The sequence below is a fragment of the Ciconia boyciana genome, chromosome 7, assembly GCF_034638445.1.
Source record: "Ciconia boyciana chromosome 7, ASM3463844v1, whole genome shotgun sequence".
Lineage (NCBI taxonomy): Eukaryota > Metazoa > Chordata > Aves > Ciconiiformes > Ciconiidae > Ciconia > Ciconia boyciana.
In genome coordinates this window covers 52,654,848-52,677,786 of record NC_132940.1, presented here as the reverse complement: position 1 = coordinate 52,677,786, position 22,939 = coordinate 52,654,848, and the positions used below count along the sequence as shown (strand labels likewise).

The 22,939-nt window shown below is 41.8% G+C and overlaps 1 protein-coding gene across 4 annotated transcripts in view; it reads right to left on the bottom strand.

Moving 5' to 3' along the window:
• ACAP2 (ArfGAP with coiled-coil, ankyrin repeat and PH domains 2) overlaps window positions 1–20,871 on the bottom strand; it is a 79,384-nt gene extending 58,513 nt beyond the window's left edge. For 2 of the 4 annotated variants that reach the window (XM_072867186.1, XM_072867187.1), the window contains exons 1-2: window positions 20,599–20,871; window positions 221–278 (exon numbers count right to left, since the gene is read on the bottom strand). In XM_072867186.1, the coding sequence (XP_072723287.1) occupies window positions 221–278; window positions 20,599–20,651 (111 nt within the window). In that variant the 5' untranslated portion in view covers window positions 20,652–20,871. The remainder of the gene's footprint in view (window positions 1–220; window positions 279–20,598) is intronic. The other 2 variants (XM_072867185.1, XM_072867188.1) reach the window with 1 other exon arrangement.
• Window positions 20,872–22,939: the final 2,068 nt, after the last annotated feature.

Genomic DNA, 22,939 nt, shown 5'->3' with positions numbered 1-22,939 from the left:
GCTGGGGGAGAAAGTGAGTTCACACTGGCTCTTGCTGCTTGTTACTCAAGCTTGGGTCTCTGGGGCCCAGCTGTGCACTCGACCCAGATCCATTCCCTCTGCAAGAGCAGAGCACTCAGTCTGCGGCCACTGCCGCTTCCCAGCTATGAACTTTAAAACAAAACCCAAACACATCTTTTTATATTTTTCAGAACAGACATTCTTGAAGTAAAAAGCTTACCTTGTCAAGTTTCAGTTCCAGTTCTGTCACATCTCCTTCTACTTCTTCTAAAGCTGCCCTGCATGGTTAAAAAATGTTTTCCTGTAAAACTTTCACAAAAATACTCTGGGACTGAGGGGAAGGGGCAGGGACACGTTAATTTAACCCATTTATTGCCATCACAGTTTTACTTAAATTTCAACTATAAACCAGCATAGATTTTAGAGAACCACAAGAATTGTAGAAAATTTGACAGTTAAAAGAAGAAAAACTACATCACTGATAAAACATATAGCTTAGTAATAAAGGTTTGAGATGAAGTTTTATTAATCCTAATATTTGACACATTGAAATAGGTTTCTTCTATTCTTGTATAGCCAATAGTCTATATGTTTGAAGGCAATAACAAAGGAAAGAAACTAAAAGTCTGAGTGAAATTTCTTAAGTAATTATTTTGGTGACTCTCCTGGCTCAAACCTATAGCTATTTAATGAATGACCTTGCAATGAGATTATGAAAAATACAGCATTTGCCATAAGTCAACTGACTTAGCAGTAAGTTTGAAAGGCACACATTTATATCATTTGCCTCTAGTCTAGACTGGTTGCAACTTTCAGGCCAGTCAAATTTTACTTGCCAGTAAAAGTTGCTTTCATGAAGCATTTCTAAAGCATAACTTTTTTTGCTTGAGAGATGATGTTTCCTTTGACACCTCTTTTCTTGCTTATTGCTACCTGAAAAAATAGGAGAAGACAGAGGAAGGATGACACTTTGTTCAGGGACATCATGAACATTGCTGTTCCATCAGGCTATTGCCTTGAGAGCTTGAATGTACTAATTTCTGGCAACAAATGCTACACTACAAAAATCTATTCAGTGAGGCTAGGATTTCACATTACACAGAGGTTGGCAGGAACAGCTGTATTCCCATCCCTTGCTCCCATCACGGGGTGCCTCATTCTTTCAGTCATTCCAGCATAACCGTTCACGGAGCCACACTGTTCACCAGTAGTAGTCCGCCTTGGGAAAAAAAAAAAGTAATAGGAAGTGTTCTGTAATGCTTTTTGGAAAACTGGATCAGATACAATTCACATTTCACTCCTACAAAAAACTCTTCCTGCAAAAAGTGAAGACAGGCAGGGAAGTACGATTTGGAGCAGGAATTTCTTAAGCCAGTTTTACCACTGAGGAGAGAGTACACAGAACCACAGCTCTACTGTCTCTTGCTAATTCCTTTCTAGTTCACATGAGTTCAAGCCAAGAACAAAAAATAAAAAAAAGACTGGATCAGGCCCCAAACTCAAGAAAAGCAGTTTTTACAGGAATAGTTCTGAAAAACACTGCCAATAGCCTGCAGTTCTCAAACACTGAGCATGACATTCCCAGCTTTTTGCAGATTTCAGTAACACATAGTTGCATTCCAGTTTTTGTATCTAAAGGCATTCCCACAGTTACGTCCTAGGTTTTATATCTAAGCACATTCCTGCACAGTTACATTTTGGCTTCTGCCTCTTCTCTAGCTTCCGACCATGAAGGACTTCAGGCAACATCAATTTCTCTTTTACTTTCTTTATTTTCTTCCATAAATTATTAACTTTAATGTAAGTCTCTAGAGTTAAATCTTGTTTCAGAGAGCATTACGGAGGAAAAAAAAACAACAAAGGAAGGAAAAGTATCTCAATATTTAGACTGCAATTGCGTATTAATTTGTTTATAATCACAGTGCAACCAATTTTTACTTGTTTCTTTGGCATTAACATAAAAGCATGATTAAGTAGTTTGTTTACAGAACTGCAGCAAGATCTGATAAGAATATTTTGTGTGTGTGTGTCTTTAACTCGCAAAGAATTCTAGCTCCACAGGACTTGATGAGCTAAAAAGTCTAAGATTCAAGATGAAGAAGGGAGATAAAGGCAATTAGAGCAGGCAGAATGAAGCAGAACACATCTGCTTAGCAATTAAAGCACTATTCCAAGGGGAAAGTTTTAAAACAGAATAAGCTCAACTGAAAGAGAAGTAACAACAGAACATTAAGAGACTGAAAAGATGAGGGACAGGTCAAGAAAGAAGAAGTATAAAGCAAAGCAAAAAGGTATCATGGGAGAAGGGAGACATACAGCCCCTCCACCACCTGATTCATTGCAGATCATCTTTGAATGACCACAGGCCCCTGAAGCACCAGGCTGGTTCTCTGGGCTATTTCCCACCACTGCCACATGATGGAGGGAAGGCATGTCTGGGCCCTATAGCTGGATATGGATCAAACAGCTGTTACGTTCCAGCCAAACCCCATTTCAACTCCCTGTTTCTTTGCATAGAACTGGCTACTTTCACTATTTCCATCATATACAAACTAATAGAAAAGTTATTGTCATGCAAACATATTCACAGTATTAGACCAACACTGGATTACAAAGCGTAAGAACAACAGAGAGGATGCCCTCAGACTATAAGAATACAGACACATATATCTAATAATGTATTAACACCATCTAGTCACAACAATTTTTTTCATACTGGGTTAGGGAACACATTAAGAACAGCTGATCTGAGCTGTGCTATGTTAATGCTATCCTTGTTTTTCTTAATTTAATACTTTTTGAAGCCACAGAATACAAAGGTGCATTTCTCTCTCTAAAACATCTGTGTCAGGAATTACTTAAAGTTCACAGAAAATTGTCATAATTCTGAGAAAATCTCATGTCCACAGCCAAGACCCAATCTCCAGCTACAAACACAGGAAGTGGTGATAAAACAGTTGAGGACCAAGTGCCAGACCTGACATGTACCAAAAATGTTGCTCCTTAGTGAAGTGGGAGCTGGGAGCAGGGTTTGCATGAGGGTAATCTTAGCCAGAAGGCTCTGGCATTAGGAATAAGGATCAAATCTGCCTCAGTATATGAATCAAAGTCAAACATCTGTGGCTTTCCGAGATGTTCAAACACTGCATGGCAACGCACAAAACTAGAACAGCTGCTTAAGGGTGGAGGACAACTTTTATAAATGAGCAGTCTCCCATACTCTTCACACTCCATAACAAGGAGTCCCAGGAATGTGTTTCTCTCCTCTGCTGTTCCTCCTCTCCTCCACCCCCCCTCCTAAAACACAGTTCAGTTTGCTAGATACAGCTTCCTGCACAGCCGCAGCTGCAATGGAGGAAGAATATAGGAGATGATGGAAGAAAACTCAAGACCTGCCTTAGCAGCCTTTTTAAATGAGGTTAATGTTCTGTTTAATATCTTTATCCGGTTCTGTTTAATGTCTTTATTAATGATCTGGATGAGGTGATCGAGTGCACGCTCAGCAAGCTTGCAGACGACACCAAATTGGGTGGGAGTGTTGATCTGCTTGAGGGTAGGAAGGCTCTACAGAGGGACCTGGACAGGCTGGATCGATGGGCTGAGGCCAACTGTATGAGGTTCAACCAGGCCAAGTGCCAGGTCCTGCACTTGGGACACAACAACCCCATGCAACGCTACAGGCTTGGGGAAGAGTGGCTGGAAAGCTGCCTGGTGGAAAAGGACCTGGGGGTGCTGGTTGACAGCTGGCTGAACATGAGCCAGCAGTGTGCCCAGGTGGCCAAGAAGGCCAATAGCATCCTGGCTGGTATCAAAATGGTGTGGCCAGCAGGACTAGAGAAGTGATTGTCCCCCCTGTACTCAGCACTGGTGAGGCTGCACCTCAAATACAAGAGGTGCAGCCATGCTACAAGAAAGACATTGAGATGCTGCAACATGTCCAGAGAAGGGCAACGAAGCTGGTGAAGGGTCTAGAGCACAAGTCTTATGAGCAATGGCTGAGGGAACCAGGGTTGTTTAGCCTGGAGAAAAGGAGGCTCAGGGGAGACGTTATTGCTCTCTACAACTATCTGAAAGGAGGTTGTAGAGAGGTGGGGGTCAGTCTCTTCTCCCAAGTAACAAGCCATAGGACAAGAGGAAATGGCCTCAAGTTGTGCCAAGGGAGGTTTAGATTGGATATTAGGCAAAATTTCTTCACTGAAAGGGTTGTCAAGCATTAGAACAGGCTGCCCAGGGAAGTGGTGGAGTCACCATCCCTGGGGGTATTTAAAAGACCTGTAGATGTGGTGCTTAGGGATATAGTTTAGTGGTGGACTTGGCAGTGTTAGGTTTATGGTTGGACTCAATGATCCTAGAGGTCTTTTCCAACCTAAACGATTCTATGATTCTATTCTCCGATTCTAACGTCACCAGTTACCTAGCCCAGCATATGACGAAGGAAAGCTGAACGCTCTGGTGTCCATCACAGCACTCCCCCCCTTAAGTGACCAGTGAAAGACTTGCTTCCAGGTTAAGGTACTATGGGACTCCAAGAATCCCAGGAACCAAACAGAAAGATGGCAACTAAACTCTCCTCTGGAAAGAAAATTGGTCACTCTTAGGCCACGAGCTGCAGACACATGCTAAGGAAATAACTTATTCTGGACTAAATCACTACATACTACTGACCATAAAGCCAAGCACACTGTGGCCACAGACAAGTGTCTGCTTGGCCTGTTTACTCTTACAGTGTAAAAGGTAGCAATGCTCAATGCTTTTAAAGTCAGCTGTTCTTCAAACGATATCTAACTGCCATTGAAGCCACATCCTGCCTTTTGTCTTTCATTCATTCATGATGTTCTAGCTTGCATTTTTAGACTGCGTTCCTAGAAGTGAGGAGGCTGGAATCAGTAGTCATTATAAATTAGATGTTGACAAAAAGCAAATTGGAGAAGTCAAAGTTGCTATGGATTATTAACAATTAATTACTGTTAATTCTAGAATTAACACATCCCACTATAAAAAAATATTCAAAATAATAAAAAGCCCATTAATAAAATTATTTTCCCATGCTATGGGGTTTTTTTTAAATTTTAGTTGAGGAAAGTTTAAAGCCTAAATCTTAGATTCACCTCTTGAATATACTTTCAGAAGAATAGGAACAAGTACACAAAATCAACTGCTATTCAGACTGGGACTTCTGAATACATTCATGTATTTGGACTCATAAAAAGGGAATAACAGATGCTCACAATCACAATTTCAATAATATTACTGCTAAAGTCTTGTCTTCAAATCTTGGAAAGACACAGCTCTCCTACTTGCACATATTCTATGCAAAATAGCCCCTTAATGCACAACTTTTGACTTCACTGCAGATGACAAGTCCTTTCAACTAACATCCACTACAGTTCAATGGTATAAAGTTGACGTGCAAGACTAGCCGCAAATTATCAATAGCTAAATCAAAGTATTTGAGTACACATTCAAGTATGACTACATTCACATTTTCTTTCATTTACTGCAGTATAATTTCATGAGACTGTCTGTGTATATATAGAAGAGTAAATAAAGAAGCATTACCATGCTCCACTGCCAGTGGAGAACAATTCAGCCTCGGAGGGAAAGAGAACATTGAACACGAACCAACAAGCAAATGGTACTGTGATTAACTCCCCTTTGTCCTCTTCAATTGTATTTCATTTTAAACTTTAAGGACATTAGGAAAACTGAAAAGCAGTTACAAAGATATGTACAGCTCACTAATTGCAAGGGCCAAAGCTGGATAAAGCTGGTTCATAACTGGCTAAAGTAAAAGCAATTGATCATTCTAACTCTCATGTTAAATACAAACCCAATACAGACACTAGCAGAGATTAGCGGCAAGCTATTTGTGCATCCCACAGTGGTATCACAGTTCTAGATGCATGTAAAAAAAAAAAAAAAAAAAACCAAACTCTATCAAAATTACCAAGCACTTGTGCTATAGCTTTATGTGATACCAGACTTAGGTTTCAACCTGTGCTGCCCAGATTCAGATGAAAAGGCCAGCAAGATAGTGACTTCTAATCCTTTTGATCCAAATTAGACTGAAACAAAATCAGCAATGGAGTTGCTTATGGACCACTCCTAATAGTGACTGCATTCAGCATCCTCAGGGACAGAGGGAAATAGGAGTAAATCAGTCACTAAGTTTCTTATAATGGTATGAGAGGCTTCAAAGCAAGATAACTTCAAAACACGTTAAAGACAACTTGAAAAAAAAAGTACTAATGAATGTGAAAAACTGGAAATAGGATGAGACACAGAAGTGCAAGATAAGAATATGCTCCTGATGATTTACAGGAATGTCTCCTCCTCTATGCCAGAGCCTATCAGGTGACAGACAGCAAAAAGGCCAGTCAACATCAATCAGAGGATGGACTACAATCTATAAGTATGATGTAAAGGCAAATTAAAATCCAGGTATACCACACAAGATACTATACTTGCTCACCTAATTGGTCTGGTCTCTCTCTCTCCACACACATAGCAGTTGCACCTTGGTATCACACTTCAGATGCTAAGCAACTACTTACAGATTAGTTTAGAAACACCCACAAACTAACTGCTGAGGGTAAAATCAGGCCAGGGAAACACACACAACACCATGACTAATGCCACTGCTGTCAACATCGTATTTCTCTGTGCAAAGTCCTCCAAACAGAAATCTGTTGTGAGCCTCACAGGAAAGACAAAATAGCAGTACTGTACCAAACAAGTAAACAGTCAGTTCTACTGATGACACATTTCAAGCCTCCATACCCAATCTGCCCTCTGCTAAAAAACCCAAGGATCAACGCACATTTCACCTACAAGAGGCTGTAACTTAACACAGCTATGGCAAAAATACTAAAAAGGGAATAATTTTATGACGCTGTTCCACCCAAACCAAGTCGTAACTACTTTATAACCAATACTCCTGATCCTCTCCACTTTGAATGAGAATGGAGGATGGAAGTAGCACAGCCTTTCTGGGCAACCTGTTCCCATGCTTAACCCTCAGTGCATGCCATTTGCATAGCTGCATCTTTCAATCATCATCTGTCTACTGTGCACCTAAAAACAAAACACCACACCTATACCCATATTACCTGAACTCTATAGTCTACTGGGTTACTGAAGACAGCAATTAGATCCTCCATGAGCCTTCTTAGCCTGCAAAAGGCCACAGCCCTCATGCTCTCCTTGAACTCCACATACTCCATTACAGTTGCCTTTAGCTGCACGTCCTTAATTTTGGTAATATCTTTCTTTTACTGGCAGGGCCCCAAATTGGTCATAACACTCCAGAGTTAGCCTCATGACAGCTATATACAGGGTCATCATCTCTTCCCTCAACTTGCCAGCTATTCTTTTGCAGCCAAATACATTTCCAGTTTTCACTGCCACACAGGCACACTGCTGACCGATGGTCCATTTGCTGTTCACCAGGACGCAAAGTTCCCTGTCTGTCAGCACAGCTGCATGGGGTTGTTCCTTTTCAGAGGAAGTCTTCACATTTCTCTTGGTTAAACTTCAGGAGCTTTCTACCAGTGCTTTCCTCTACCTTGCTGAGGTCCTTCTGAATGGCAGACTACCCTCCAGCATATCAACTCTGCTCCTTCCAACTATTATGTACTTCATTTGATTTCCTTCATCTCTAGTTAGATATAAAAAGGTATCTGGAGGCATCTTAACCAACATGCTAACAAGGAATATATTTGGTACATGTATAATGGCATCAGGCAACCACAGATTAAAAAAGAAACATGACATATTGAGGGACAAAGAAGTCATACACTGAAAAATAAGGCCTAATAACCTTGGGTAACAGCACAGATACATGCAAGAAGAGGTTTATAACTTATGAGATGTGTCATAACCATTAATATGGTCTGAAGAAAGAATGCTGTTGTAGCCTGTCACAGAGCCCATTGAAGTCCTGGTTTGGCACTACACAGATTTTTCCCTGCTGGCACAGAGCCCCTCCAGGCTGAGGAACAGAAAATGAATGCTCCCTAACATGCTGAGATAAATTTCCTCAGTCATGCTAGTACTCCTTACATTATTAATTCTTCAGGCATTGCCACAAAACATTTTATCAATAGCTTGGAAAAGCTTCACAATGTGAACAGTAGGACTTTGAATCAGAAGTGTGACATTCTCTTCACCCCCACCCCAAAATCCTAGAAATTTTCTATGAGCTTGGTGGATTGAAATATGGAAATGCATTTCCTGAACTGAAGATTATCATGTTGATGAATAAGCCAAGTTTTCACAGGTCCATAGCAAGCACTACCTGCATTTCAAATTTCCCCAGAGAAAAGAAACAAGGATCAAGTCCTCAATATTAGAAGAGCCATTCTCCTATTCCTCCCAAGTCAGACTTCTCCTCCTATAAAACAATCAAATGAAATAAGACAAGGGTATTTACTAAACTCACTTAATCATTAAAGCAAAAGTCTGCTTGTAGGTACCAGTTTAAGGCCTTCTTCACCTACAAAGTTTAGTTCATCCTCAGTAATTCATATGGTCTTTGATAGAACAAACAAAGAAACAGGACAAATCCCTTTAGGATGCATGCTTCACTTGATTTGCTCTTTACTGCAAGACTACACATGGCTCAAAAGATAATGAACATTATAAAAAAATCAGTCTTCAAAAAGGAAGAAGTTCTATTGCACTTAATATACATGGCTGAAAGTCAAACTGATTACCACTCAACTTGCAGCAGCATTTAATGTATCATACACAGTCTGGAAGGACATCTGTGCTACCTGCTGGCCCTAAATTCTCAAGATTTTTCTCTCATTACTCTTTTGCAGTAAATTGCCAGAAATGCCCAACAGTGTTCTTTTCCCAATAGTTTTGCCTAATATTTTTCCCCTAAGTTTTTTTACCCCAAGAGAGCCTGATACTTACTGAGCCTAAGTAGGAAATTAGCAACACTTTTCTTTCACAAAGATTCCGATAAGCAGGATTTTCTTCATCTTTCAACTTAAATGTTTTGTTCATTATGGGACAGCCGTTAGATGGGGACACAATGGTGACCATGAAAGCTTCACCAACAAGAAGTTGATTACATTGCTAAACATAAACTCAGATAAGAATACAACACATCACAATACCTGTCCTGCACAACTTTGACTAGTAATTCCAACATCTCAAGAATGAGTCAAAAGCTTTTTAGGAGGCCTTATTATCAGATAAGGAAGTAGGACTATAGTATCAAGATGTTGCAACAAAAAAAGGGCAGCAGAAACAAGCGCAAGAAACTGATAGTGCTGTGCAGAAACTTCTTGTTGCTGAAAACTTCCAAACATCACACAGCTGCTTTAATCTTTTAAATCTCAGCAACTACCCAGGAGCTTGAACACAGAAGCAGCAGAAGGAATGAAGGATTTCAACATTTGAAAACTCAAATATGTAGTAAGGTCAGGAAGTAGAACCATACATATAACCATCAAGCAACCAACTGAAAAGTATATGAGATAGGACATCCCTCCATCTAAATGCTACACCCTAACTACACCTCAACATCTGGAGTTCCTAGTCAGATGCTAAGGAGTCATGTCAACTTTTCTTTTAAAAGCTATAAGTGATAATAATCTGAGGAAGAATGAAGAAATTAATCCCCAATTTGGAAAGCTACCCCTTATGTACCACAAATGCAGACAATATAAAAGACAGGGTAGCAGTGCCTGAAAAAGAGAGAGTAAGTATCACTAGATTCCTCCAGGATAGGATTCTCAGTATCAATATGTTCAGAACTGATACAGCAAGACTTAACCACCTGTACAGAAAACCTCCTATAAAGTAAAGGCAACTGGAGATCAGAGTACTCTGCAATTAATCAAAGAGCATTCTTTACAGATATCATATAATCTTAATATGAGTCTTGTGTTTGCTTTGATTTCAGAAAAATAAGGCATATATCTGTCCCTTTCTTTTTGTAGTTTCCTTAGTTGCTAACTTATACCTACTACAGTTAGAAAAGTACTGTTGCGACTAAACCACCATAAGATGGCAAAGCCTTTATAACAAAAGCCCACCATGTTTGAGAAGAGCTAAGGACCATTAGCTCTCTACAATTCCAGTTATATCAGGTGGATCTTCTTTACCGAAACCAGAGGAAAGTTTCAGATTTGCTATGAAGACTGGGTCCTCTGCAAGTATTTACCCTTTTTGTCCATTTCAGGAGCTGAATATTTTGGTAACACGCTTTCACAAAATCAGAATGCTCTAGTGACAGTCAGAGGGGAGGTTGCAACTTTGCTGCAATAGACAAATTCTGAACTTGAATTTTTGTTTATCTATTAGGTGTATACACATACATGTATATCACACTCAGTTACCGTAAGTGTATTTTACAAGTAAATTAATATTTTTATTGTGTAGTTTTATTGTTCCCTCATACTGCAAAGAAACAGTCTTTGTTTGCCCTTTATGTCTTTGCACTGAAGCAGCCAGTCAAATGAATCCAATCTCAAGATAACAGAACCCATCAGCATCAGGAGTAGGAGAATATAGAAATACAGTGTATTGGTGTTCTCCTCCAATTTACTGTTTTCACATTTGGAAAAGCCAGTCTCCTTTCTTCTTCATCCCTCTCAAATGATAATGGGTAACCTATTAAAAAAATAAGCATTTGGAATATTATAACATAAAAACTACAAAATGCATATGGCACACCCACAGCCCTGGAAAAGGTTTAAATATTCTTTGGGTACATTTAGTATCTTTTCTCCCACTACTTTTAGTCATCAGGAGACTTTAAAGACCCTGGGCTTTCATTCATCTATTGACACTAATTGCAAGTAAGCTATTTCTCAACCAAACAGAAGCTTACATATCCTTTATTTATTACATACTACAGGTTTTTCATCTCAAATCAACTGCAAATATTTTCAAACAAAACCTTGCAAGACCAATACTTACGATATAGTGGATATTTTGCAATAGTAGGCACATTTAACACTTCATCTTGTCATTTTTCATCATTCATTTTGGGATAAATCAAGTAGGATAAACAGGCAAATATATTCTTCAAAATCAGATACTTGATAAAAGAAAGCACTCCAGAAAGTTAAATGAGTACTTTTAAAAAATAATAATAATTCTCCACAAACCGGAGATTCTTCTGGAGAACAATCCTGTAGAGAGGATGTGCACATGTGCATATACTTTTTAAACGGACTCCAATTTAGCAACACACAAATTGAGCCAGAAGTTGCATCCTCAATGAAACATCAGATTCCTCAGTCATCTTAAACAGTTTTTATCCTCAATAACAACCCTGACTAGCAAAGCCAATACATTTGTTCTATTCTTGTAGTGTGCCTTATCTGATCAAATACTGGTATCTACGCATAGATACCCGAGTTAGTCATCTAAATCACCTTTGGAAACGAGAGTAGAAATGCGCTATTTCCAGGGCTCAGTTCACCTTATCCTGACACGTATGGCTACAACAAATCAAGAGGCACTTGGGATACAACTGTCAATCTTCATTAAGATTTGAAGGAGCCTAGGCCTAAGATCTGCCTTCAGAAGAGAGATGGCTACACAGTAGATGATATGAACGCTACTCTTCCTGTTTAAGGAAGGTAGGAAAGGGCCCATTTTGTTAATTACTGAACTCTTTATACAGACAGGAACTCCCACCAACTTACATGAATCCTACCAGTCTAGGAAAGACAAGATATAACCTACATTTCCAGTTGAGCAGTGAGTCTTTTTAATGCCTTTGGTAGTCCCAGTTAAGATCACAAAGTCAAACACTGCTCCACCTACATTATTTTTCTTCTTCACCCACCCAGCTCTTACTTAGGTCGTCTTAAACCTAAAGTATATTAGCAACAGCATGTTACATAAAACCAATAATTTTGTAATAATACCATATGTTCTTTACATGAAAGTTCACCAGAAGACTCCAGTCAAATGCAGAGTCTGACTACTTTCACGAGGTACTCTAAACAAACAAAAAAACCACACACAAGCTGCACCATTCTGTCTTAACAATAAGCAACGTTCAGTCTCCCATTACTACCCACTGACGAGCAGCCACAGCAGCAAGGGAATCACCGGAGAGCTGAAGTCTAGGAAGGCATCCAAGAGTGGGACAGGTCTCCCGGCACCGACTCACACCAGCCACCACTGCTGTGCAAAGTAGTTGAGGGAGGCCTGAACCCAGCTCAGATCACTGCGGCAGTGAGGAAGGGGACAGAAGAGGCTCAGTACCTCCCTGGGTAGAGACCACGGAGCAGAAAACCAAACCCCATCTCCCAGCTCAAATTCCACACCTCTGTTTTGTCAGACAGAAGGGATAACATTCACGGCCAGAAGTCAGACTCTGAATACAACACGCCTTTCCTTTGTACCAAAGGAGTTAATTAAATTCAAATTTCAATCCACAAAATGTCATTCTAGACATCAGTACACAAAAATCTGTTACATGATCTACAGCATTACGTAAGTTATACATCTTTTTAAAAATAATTACAAGATCACTAATAATTGAAGACTAGGATATTTAAAATGCACAGAAATGTTGAGTGTGTTTGATATCCATGTGTTCCTACTTAAATTAACATCTGGCACGCAGAAAGATGGAAATCTGGAATTCTTTTGCACAGAACTTGTTTTTTTTAAATTTTGTCGGACTGAATACATTTCACTACATATGGCTTCTCCAATTTCTCTTTGTATTATATCCAGCTTAAAATACAAAAATACATTTTGGAAGTTTAGAAACTTCAAAATCACATCGTGTGAACTGATCACTAGCTCTGCTTTATGTTTATTCATAGAAAATTGTCAGCAGAGGTCTTCCTTTAATGACTGTTACTGAAGGCATATCAAACTCATGAAAAGAAAAAAGGTAGTTTGTGCGTGTGCAGTGACTACTGTTAGACTCTCTCTCATGCCAAACCACAATACAATTATTTAAATCCCCATTACTATTGACATACGAACTCTAAAAATTATTCAAGAGCATCATGCCTGCATATTGTAGAGTCTTAGAATTTCAAACAGAAAACTTAAAATATCAAACAGAAAGCCTGATTCACAGAAAGATTCATGCCACATGAGCAAGTTTGCCAACCATCTGACAGGCATTTTCCCTGTTCAAAACCTCCTCTCATTCATAAAACACTTGAAAGGACTATTTTGCAGCAAATTATTTTCTTAGTCTATCCTTGTGTCTTATCAGTTTGAAAATGTATACAGGACATCATTCCATAAACTAGATTTCTCCTCTATGTAGGCATAAGTTACGTACAGTGCATCAAAACAAAACAACTGATCTACCCTAGGTCTAAGGCCTGGCTACTTTTAATATTCACAGAGTAAATGTTCACAAAGTAAAGTAATTATTCTGCCACATATACAAGGACTCCTCTTGAAGAGATCATCAGGAAGGCAAAACAATGTTTCAGTCTACTTTACTGGACTGCTTAAAATTTTTTATTTTAGGATCATAATGATAACATCTACTATTTCTCATGTTCTTGATCTAACTTTTCAGTCATATGAAAGAGTGGCAACAAAACCAGGATTGATATTGTCACACAGAGAAGTACAGAAAACTCCTGCATATGTTAAAATAACGTTACAGTCCACATGCTAATCTGCATTTCCTCATAATGGTCTTCCCTTGCAGACAGCTACTTTAGCTGTTATTTTTCTTACAAGTCTGCCACTATCAGAAAGCAAGCCACCTAAATTACTACCTAAACTAACAGAGATATCTAAATCTCAAAGAAACAGCACAGTATCTGCTCAAAGAGATCACAAATGCATTTACACGGTTTAAACTTCTATACATTTTTTTTTTTTTAAATATATATGGGGGGGTTTGGGGTTTTTTGTTGGTTTTTTTTGTGCTCCCTCATGACACTTTTGCATTTGTATCTCCTTGAGATACTAAACTAATTCATTTAGCCAGAAAGGCCTGCATCAAGACCCAAGCAAAGGGTTCTTGGCTCTAAACCATAATTTCAGTAGGAATGTTTCTGTAGACAATGAAAATTAGATATTTTCTTTTCCTGGTTCTCCCAAATCAGATTATCAGGATGGATTTTGCTTTGGGGACTTTTTACAATTATTTACTATAGTAAAAATTTACCAATAACTTAAGTCATATTGTTCACTGCATGAAGTAAGAACAGGAAAAATGCTGACTCTAAATAATATAGTTCTGAGTACAAGGTTTTCAAGAAGCTAAGCCTGAAAAAAGATCACAGGACACTGCTAACATAGGTAAATCAGCACATTTGCTATTCAGTGGCCAATAATTTCACAGATGCATACAGGAAAAAACAAAGCTACCCAAAGCCTGCCTAGCCCAAGATAGACAGATTTCTATTTTACAATTGCCACCTTCCTAATGAATATTCTATTTACTAACCCTGCTTTCCAGAGATTTTAACATTGATATTCCTCTCCCCCCCCAAATATAAAACTATCATCTCCATAACTTTAGTTCTTAATGTAATTACATGAGATGTGCTTAGCCAACATAAATGAGACACTCCAGGCTAAAGAACCAAACCTCTTCAAATCCATATTTAAAACTTGAATGACTGTAAGAGCTTGTATAATTACAGTTATATTGCGCACACACATGCACATAAATAAGCTGTCCTTCTAATTCTGCAAGTACTCATTAAAGATCAGTTGCACAGGCTTAATTAATATCAGTTCTTCAGGAATTGATCCTGCTGCTGTGCTACAGCAACATTATGATAGCTAGCAGATTTTATTACTACTTCCACTGTAAGCTCCCTTCTCAGTGTGTGGCGTTTTTTTAAATATTCACAGATAAAAACTTTAAAAGTCCAAAACCAAGGAAATCAACATTTTAAGTTCCTATTAGCAATTTGAGATATAGTTAAGATTTTTCCGTTTGCTGTTACTTAACGTAAATTATAATCAAAGAGCAAAGAAACAGAATGAGAATCACCATTAAAAAAACCCTAACCTTTGTAATTCAATTATGACAGCCAACTTTTTACTTTTTTTATTTTTTAATTAAAACAATTTAGGTGCACTAACCAAATCAAGACAATCTGATTTCAGGACACATTTCTCTCATCTCTATTAGGAAGTATTGTAACAACTTACTCTTAAATTTGAAAAGACTTCAAGAGATTTCAGTGTGAGAGATTTTGATGAAATGTATTTAAGAGGGATCTTCAATGGAACTTCTTTACTCTAGTATGATTACCCTAGAAGAAAATGCTCTAACATGGGGTCCTATCTTCCAATACATCCCCCTTTCTTTAGGTCAATTATTTTCTTAATGTACATTTGAAAGATGTAGTCCCAGATTTAAAAATAAATAAATCATTGACTAGAGTCTGAGTAGAACAGCACATTCACTGTAATCTCCACAAAAGCAAAGAATTAGAAATCTAGAAGCACTCTGTCTAACTAACTCCATCAGACTCCTAGCAGCATGGACAGAGATGTTGTACACGTGTAACTCACCAGCATCCCACTAAGACTGTCCTCCACGTCACTACACTTCAGCTATGAAAAGTGCTGTTCTACAATCACATACTGGAAATTATAAACATAATAACCACAAAAGTATGAAAAATGGTAAAAGCAAACTTACAAACAAATGTTTGGCAGCTTTCTCTTTCGACTTATTGTATCTTTCTTTTTCTGTTCTTCTGCAATACTTTCCACCCTGCCTTGCCAAGTAAGTTACAAGCTTGCTTTTCAGTCCCAAACACCAAGAGGAGAAAGCCCAGACCAGACATTTCTTTGGAAATTCCTCCTAAAACAGCTAGGTAAGTCTGAGCAGAACAAACAGATTTTGTATACAGACAGAGTTCCTGGTCACATACCTCAACACCTTAAATGTGGCTGAGTTTACCCACGTGAGCAGCCTCAGTGATTTCAACAGTACCACAACCACACACAGATTACCTGCACTATAACACATGCTGAATAAGAGGGGTTTACTTGCTACTCGCAGTACTGTAACACAGCAGGTTAGGAAGGAGGCCGCACTGCAGCACCGTACCCACTGGAAGTCAACACAGAAGGGACAAGTTTACTGATGTTCTGATTTCTGTGTTTTCTTCAGAAAGTAATAAGCAGACCAAAGTATATCGGTTAGGCACATACACTAGTTTCTCTGACTACTGAACAAGACCTATTCCAAATAGGTTAAATAAGTTAATCTCTTAAATTACTCATACTTTAAAGTGACAAAACACTTCCTGTTACCTGGGAAACAGATGCTTAGTGACTAAACTTTGGTTACACAGTCCTAAAGAGGAGAGAAAAAAAGTAGAATTTAGAAAGCCATAAAACGGCATGAGTGACCTATTCAGCCTGCATCCCCTACATAAGCATAAGCTGCATCTCAGCTAGCCCCATTTAGATAGACCAGAATCAAAGCCACAGAAGAAGAAAACCAACACACATACCAGGGAACTTCAGTGACAAGCCAGTCTTACTTACACTGCAGGCCTGCCTACATAAAGCAATGCTTTAGTTCAATCTAAATGGAAGACTCTTCAGACAAGTCCCTTTGAAGGGAATACACCATAACCACCAGTTCTACCCAGAAACTATCCATGATATACTTTTACTTAGAATGGCAATTGGCAACAGTTTCATTTATATTCTTTCATCTACCCTGCTCATCCATCATCTGTTCTGCAGCTGGGGTCTCAGGAAGTGAATACAAAATCGAACACAAAAAAATTTTAAACTTCAGCAATAGTGACAGATAAGGACAAAGAAGTGATCTCAAAAATATGCAGCTTTTTACTGATGCATTTTTAAGGATTGGAACAGACTGAAGTTTTGTCTAGAGTTCTTATAATTGCACACATAGCAAGCAACAGAATTTTGCTTTTCTATTATTTGTTGTTTATCAAGATTCTTAATGGTTACTTAGAGCAGATATACTTCCACATCACTTAAACTTGCTTCTCCTTTCTAAAAATTTAGGTTCAGAGTGATCCATGTGGCTGCTACAGCGCATACCTCACTCATTAAGAGAAAATGTTCTTTAGTTACAAGAAGAAAAAACAAAAATGAAACATCAATGTAAAAGCCTGTTCCATTAAACTGTGAAACTGAAATCCTCATTGTTTAAAGATAAGGAGAAAGTATTATTTCACAATAGTATTGCATATCAAAAAAACACTCCAGGAATTCCTGATTATATACATAGAACTTGCCAGCACAGCTCAGTTCTTACTACTCAAGGACTGCTCCAAGGCCCCTCCCCAAGCAACTTCTTCATTTGATGGGAAGTCATCGACACACTGTAAGAGAACTGCAAACGCATTTCCTTGCTAGATCTTTGGTCTGTCCATACTTTACGAGAGGGAGTCATGAAGGAAAAGCATGTGATTTCAGCAAGACTATTTTCAAAGCTTCAAAGGAAGAGTGGATTTAAAAAAACATGATTGCAAATTTGCAAAAACTTGCCTGAACTCACAGCCTTTTCCATTACCTTTTCCATAGCATTTTTGAAAGCAGTTTCTAAACCTCAAGTTTCCAACCCCAAACTGATCTGGTATGTCGTAAGTTTACAAACCTAGTGATACAATAGGCCATCATTGCTTCAGGTTTTATAATTCAAAAGATTTCTTTATCTACTGGGGGGAAGCATGCCTTACTATGAAATAACGCACCATACTTCTGCCGTGAACCTTTATAGCCATTATTAATCACATATCAGCAACTCAACAGTGACAACCCATGCTCCCTTCATACGCATTTTAAGCAAGCAAACAAACCTTTATTTCTTTGATTGGGGTAACTATGATATTCCCAATTATATCTCAAAGCCAAAAGAGATCAACATGAACTTCATGAGAAACAGATAAGCAAGAAAGCCATGTGTCTGAAGCTGTATGTAGTAGAATGTTTTAAAAGATTTAAATAAATAGCTCCCTGTGAAAACAGGGATTTGGTGACTCAGGAACTCTGATTCACTCACATCCTCCCAGTTCTCTCCACGACTATAAGAAAGTAAACCATGACATTTCTGTACACTATATGCCTCCCAACAGGTTTATTTAACTGATCCAACAGGTATACTGATGGGAAGGATGGAGACTACACCCACCTGCTCAGCAAGGTCAGGAGAAAGCTGCAGCTCTGCTTTGCTATAAGATAAGGAACATAGCACAGGAAGGTGCTTTATGTCCACACTACTCCCTGCAAGAACACTAGGACTTTGTAATGACCTTGCTCTACATTAGTGTCTCTACCATACCTTAATAAAACCATTGCAGTAAACTTCATTTAGAAGGTTTCTAGTATTTGGTTCAGGTAATTCATATGAATGCTAAGAATGACCAAAGTTATAACAGCAAATACTAATGACTAATAATGAAAGATATGAACTTTTTTCAGAAATACTACAAGATTTTTGCTTCATGATTTTAACCACTTCCTATCAGTTAAAGGTTAGAAGGATGTTTTGGTGGCATCAGGTGATTACACCATAAGATCTTCTGGAATTTCTTCAAAGGTAGTAGTATCAGAGACTGTCAGAAAGACCGCAATGTACTAGGCCCTGACAAAGGGTTTTCCAGTTTCTCTCCTTAAAGGAAAGGAATCAAGAGGGGCAAAAGGAGAATGGTACAAAGTGAGTTCAAATGAACTAGTATGTCTTAACTTGAAGAGACAGCAGCACACTTCTGCTCACTAATTTTAGTCACAATTTCTTGCTTTCTCAAGTGTATTTATACTTCAGCAGGTATCAGTAATTAAAAAGAAAACAACCAAAATTATATTTAATGTATAACTCTATGGTTAAATTAAGCCAATCTAAGACTGCATTGTCACCAAATAGGATGGACCCACACTAAACACAGTATATGTACTTTCTGGCACAACTATGTATAGTATATGCATGTCCAACTCGGGGCAAAGTTTCATGGAACAGCTAAGCCAACGTAAAAACTCCCTGCTGCTCAGGGGAGGTCTCACTCCCCACTGCCTTCCTCTAGCCTTGCTTCTGGCAGTGAAGTTTCCTCTTCCTCCTCCCCATAAGCTTTAGTAGGTTTCACACCCTGTGCAATGCTGACTCAACTCACCAACCTAGCAGAAAACTATCCAGTCTCTTCTGGCAGGGCAGCTAGCTCATTGAAGGATCCAACAATACAATACACAGTCACCAGAAAAACCCGTGGCAGAAGCAGCCAGGGACAAGCTGGCAGCAGAGACAGAAGCAAAGGAGGGGAGAACAGGAACTCCAACTTCTGCCAAGAGTAAGCCATTCAAACCTTCTTCTCCAACTTCCTCCGCAATCCAACACCACGCGATTGCTAAAGCTGACACAAAGAGGAGGCGTGAACACACAGCCAGAGACCAGAGGAAGAGCAGGACTATCTCCCTCAACAGCCAGAGCTCACTCAGCCTGTGCCAACCACAGAGCCACAGGTGCTCCAAACATTGGCTCAGCATGGGACAGGAGGGGGACAGCAGTGACGCATCACATGAAGTCACGGAGCTCTTTGCTTCTCCATCAGCTAGCAGGGTGATACCAGGCACAGAAAGTGGGCCTATGTGCACAGACCAGCCACGCATCCAACAGAGAGGCAGAATTATGTTGAGTAGATACAATAGTGCAAAATATATATATATATATAATGGATAAAAGCGTAGGGAAAGATGAAGAGGAAAGTTGCCCGACATAAGCAGAAGTAAGCCTATAGCAATGACAGACAAGTGGTTGCTCGAGTGGGGAAAAACAAAAGAGTACATGCCTTGGTCTGACAACGGGAAGTAAGATTATACTGAGCTATTGATTATATTAAACATTAGTACTAGCACCCCAATAGCAGACAGATTGAGTATGGATGCGTGCAGCAGACACAGGCAGGAGATGCTGGGAGCTGAAGTGTAAGCACAACTCTGAAGAATCAGAGATGGACCACCGGGAAGTTCATGCTCTTGAGCCTGAGCAGGCACTGCTTCAGCTGCTGAGCATTTCCTGCACTAGCTGCCTGCCACCCTTCACCCCCCCACACCTGCTCAAAGGCGGGTGACCCCAGCAGTGTTCACTGCAGACTGTGCTGCCTCCACATGAACCCCAGACCCCCCGCATTGGCCACCCAGCCGACGTTCCACACATGCGGCCCCCTCTCCTTGCATGTCCCACCTCCCACCTTCTTCCCCCGAGCCCCCCACACCCCAGCAGGCCCCTCGTCCTACAGAGCCCCACAACAGCCCCTTCCTCACACATGGCTCCTGACCTCCCTACACAGCCCCTCACAGCCACCACCTCCACACACACTGCCCCTCCCCTGCCACCCTACGCTCCCCCATCCCTGTCCCCCACAGCCTGTCCCACGCAACCACCTCCCCACAACAGCCCCGGCCCCAGCCCGCCACTCTCCTCAGAGCCGGCTGCCCACCGCTCGCCGCCACCTGTCACCCTCCAGGGCCCCCACAACTCCCGTCCCCACAGCCCGGCCCGCCCCAGCAGCCCCCTCCCCACCCTGCTGCGCGGCCTGTCACCCTGCAGACACCCAATCCCGCTTCCTGCCCCCCCTGCGCGACCCACCGCGGCCTGCTCCCCCGCACGACCCCGCCCCGGCCCCTTCCCAGCGGCACCTGAAGCGCGGCGAGTCCTTCAGGCACTCCTCGAAGTCCACGGTCACCTTCATCTTCCCCTGCGCGGGGCGCGCCGATGCCTCCCCTGCTGCTGCTGCTGGTGGCGGTGGTGGCGGGGCGAGCCCGAGGCGAGGCGAGCCGAGGCCGGAGGCCGGCCGCCGGGCGGGGCTAGGCGGGGGCGGCGCTCATGGCGGGGCGGAGGGGCCCGGCGGCGGGGCGACTGCTGCGGGAACGCCGCGGCGAGCAACGCCTCTGCCCGCCTCCCGCGCCCAACCAGGACTGACGGTCAAGCCAGCCAATGGGCGGCAGAAAGCACCAGAAACAGCCGATAAGACGCCGGAGTAGGCGGGGCTTCATCCAAATCGGCGTAGGGCGGGGGAAGGGCAGCCAGCCCATCCAGTCGCAGGAGCAGGGGAGAGCTCTGGCCAATCACGAGGCGAGAGGGGAGGGCATAACAGGAAGACCGCCCAATAAGTGGGCCACTCAGAGGAGGCAGCCAGCCGCCGGGTGCCGCAGGGATTACTTCCTCATCGGGCCACCTAAAGAGTGACAGCCTGGTAAACCGCCTTTGGCCTCCCACCAATTGGCAAGCTCCATTGCCACGGCTACCCGCAAGGCCAATCGCAGCGCTCATAAACACTGAGGGGGCCTCTCCAGCGCTGCGATAGGCTGGTCCGCCCGTCGCTCGCGGTGGATGACGTTGCCCGGGGGCGGGGCGCGGTCGGGGTTGCTGCGGGCGGGCGGGGCCGGGCCGGCGCTTGAGGCGCTCGGCAGGGACTGCCCGGCTAATCGTTTTTCTCCGTTCATTTTTTTTAATTAAAGCCATTAATTAAGCAGGGGAGCTTTTCCCTCGGGGATAAGACACGCGCGGGAAGGCCCGGCCCGGCGCCCACCTGCGCAGGGGAGGCCCGGTCGCGAGCGGCCCGCGGCCCCTCAGCCGCCCGTGTGGAGGGGCCGAGGCGGCTGAAGAGGGCAGCCGGCCCCGCCGAGCGCTGGGCGGGGGGCCGCGTCGTGTGGCAGAAAGCGAGGCCGTCGGAGCGGTGCGAGGCCGCTGGGGCTCCCGCTCCCGAAGGGAGGCGATGTCGCCTGCTGAGGGTGCAGCAGCAACTGCGAGCCCCCGTGGAGAAGTTAGAGCTGCGGATGCTCTCCAGCGTGTTTCAGTTCTGGATCTTGGAAATAACTGTAGATTTGTGTTGCTTGGGGGAGAGTCAAAGCTGTCTTTGAAGGAGAAACGCGAACAGCAGGCCTTTTTCTGTACAAAGAATATCAAGTGCATGTTTGGGGTTTGTATGGAGAACATTTTGCCTGAGAATATTTTTGAAGGCTTTTCAGACAGCAAAAGGGCTGTATCATAGAGTGAAAAGGACCACGTTGGTCCTCTCCCACTTCATAGTGGAGGACTGCAGAACATTGCAGATTTCTGATCCCTTAAGAGAAGACAGAAGAAGAGCTTTAACAGGTTGGGCACTGCTTAGTGTTCCCAGATGTAAAAACGACAAAGGCAAAGGAGTGTCAGCCATCCCCACTCAGCCTCAAAGGCAGCGACAGAGGAGTACAAGGTACTATTCTCTTCAAGTTAAACTTGGCAAAGAGGAAGATATGTCACACCAAGTCACAGGCTCTGTCCTGCAGTTACAGGGATGCCGTGCTGGGAAGCTGACATGAGTTGATGATGTTCACTCTCAGCTCCTCCAGGAGTTTGAGGAGCTGCCGTACCTGCTCCCAGCGAGCCTGCTCAAGCCCTGCAGCCTTCACACCCTCCATCCCTCCAGTGCCCCATCACCTGCACCAAGCTTCACCTCTATATTTTTTACCACTTTCCCTTATCCTACCCGTTCTCTCTTCCTTTTGATCTCACAAGGAGAAAGAGTCAACATGGAAGGATGGAGGGGGAACATAAGACTTCCTTCCTTTCCAAGAAGTTGAATGCCTGCTGTATCCAGTGTCCCTCCCTCGGTTAAGGTGTCCTTTCACAGAAGCAAAGGGAAGCTTTTTGGTTCAGTCAGTTGTGGTTTAGGGTTTCAAGGTTTTTTGCTTTTTTTAAGACCGGTGAAACGTCAGATCCAAACTACAAGTTACCCAGAGGCAACGATTGTATATTTTTGTGAGCTGTCCCTCACCAAAACTAACCAAACTACTTACTGCTAGTTTGGTTAAGGAGTTGAGTGCATTCATCACACCCACATAGAAAAAGCAGCAAGTTAAATTTTTGTATCACTTAGGCTGCACCTGTTGTGAAATCCACTTTTCAACTAAAGTGTGCAATTAAAAAGAGAGCCCAGCTCTTTTTTTTTGGAATACAGTTTTACTTCCTAAGGAGTAGTTGTGTTAGTCATTTTGC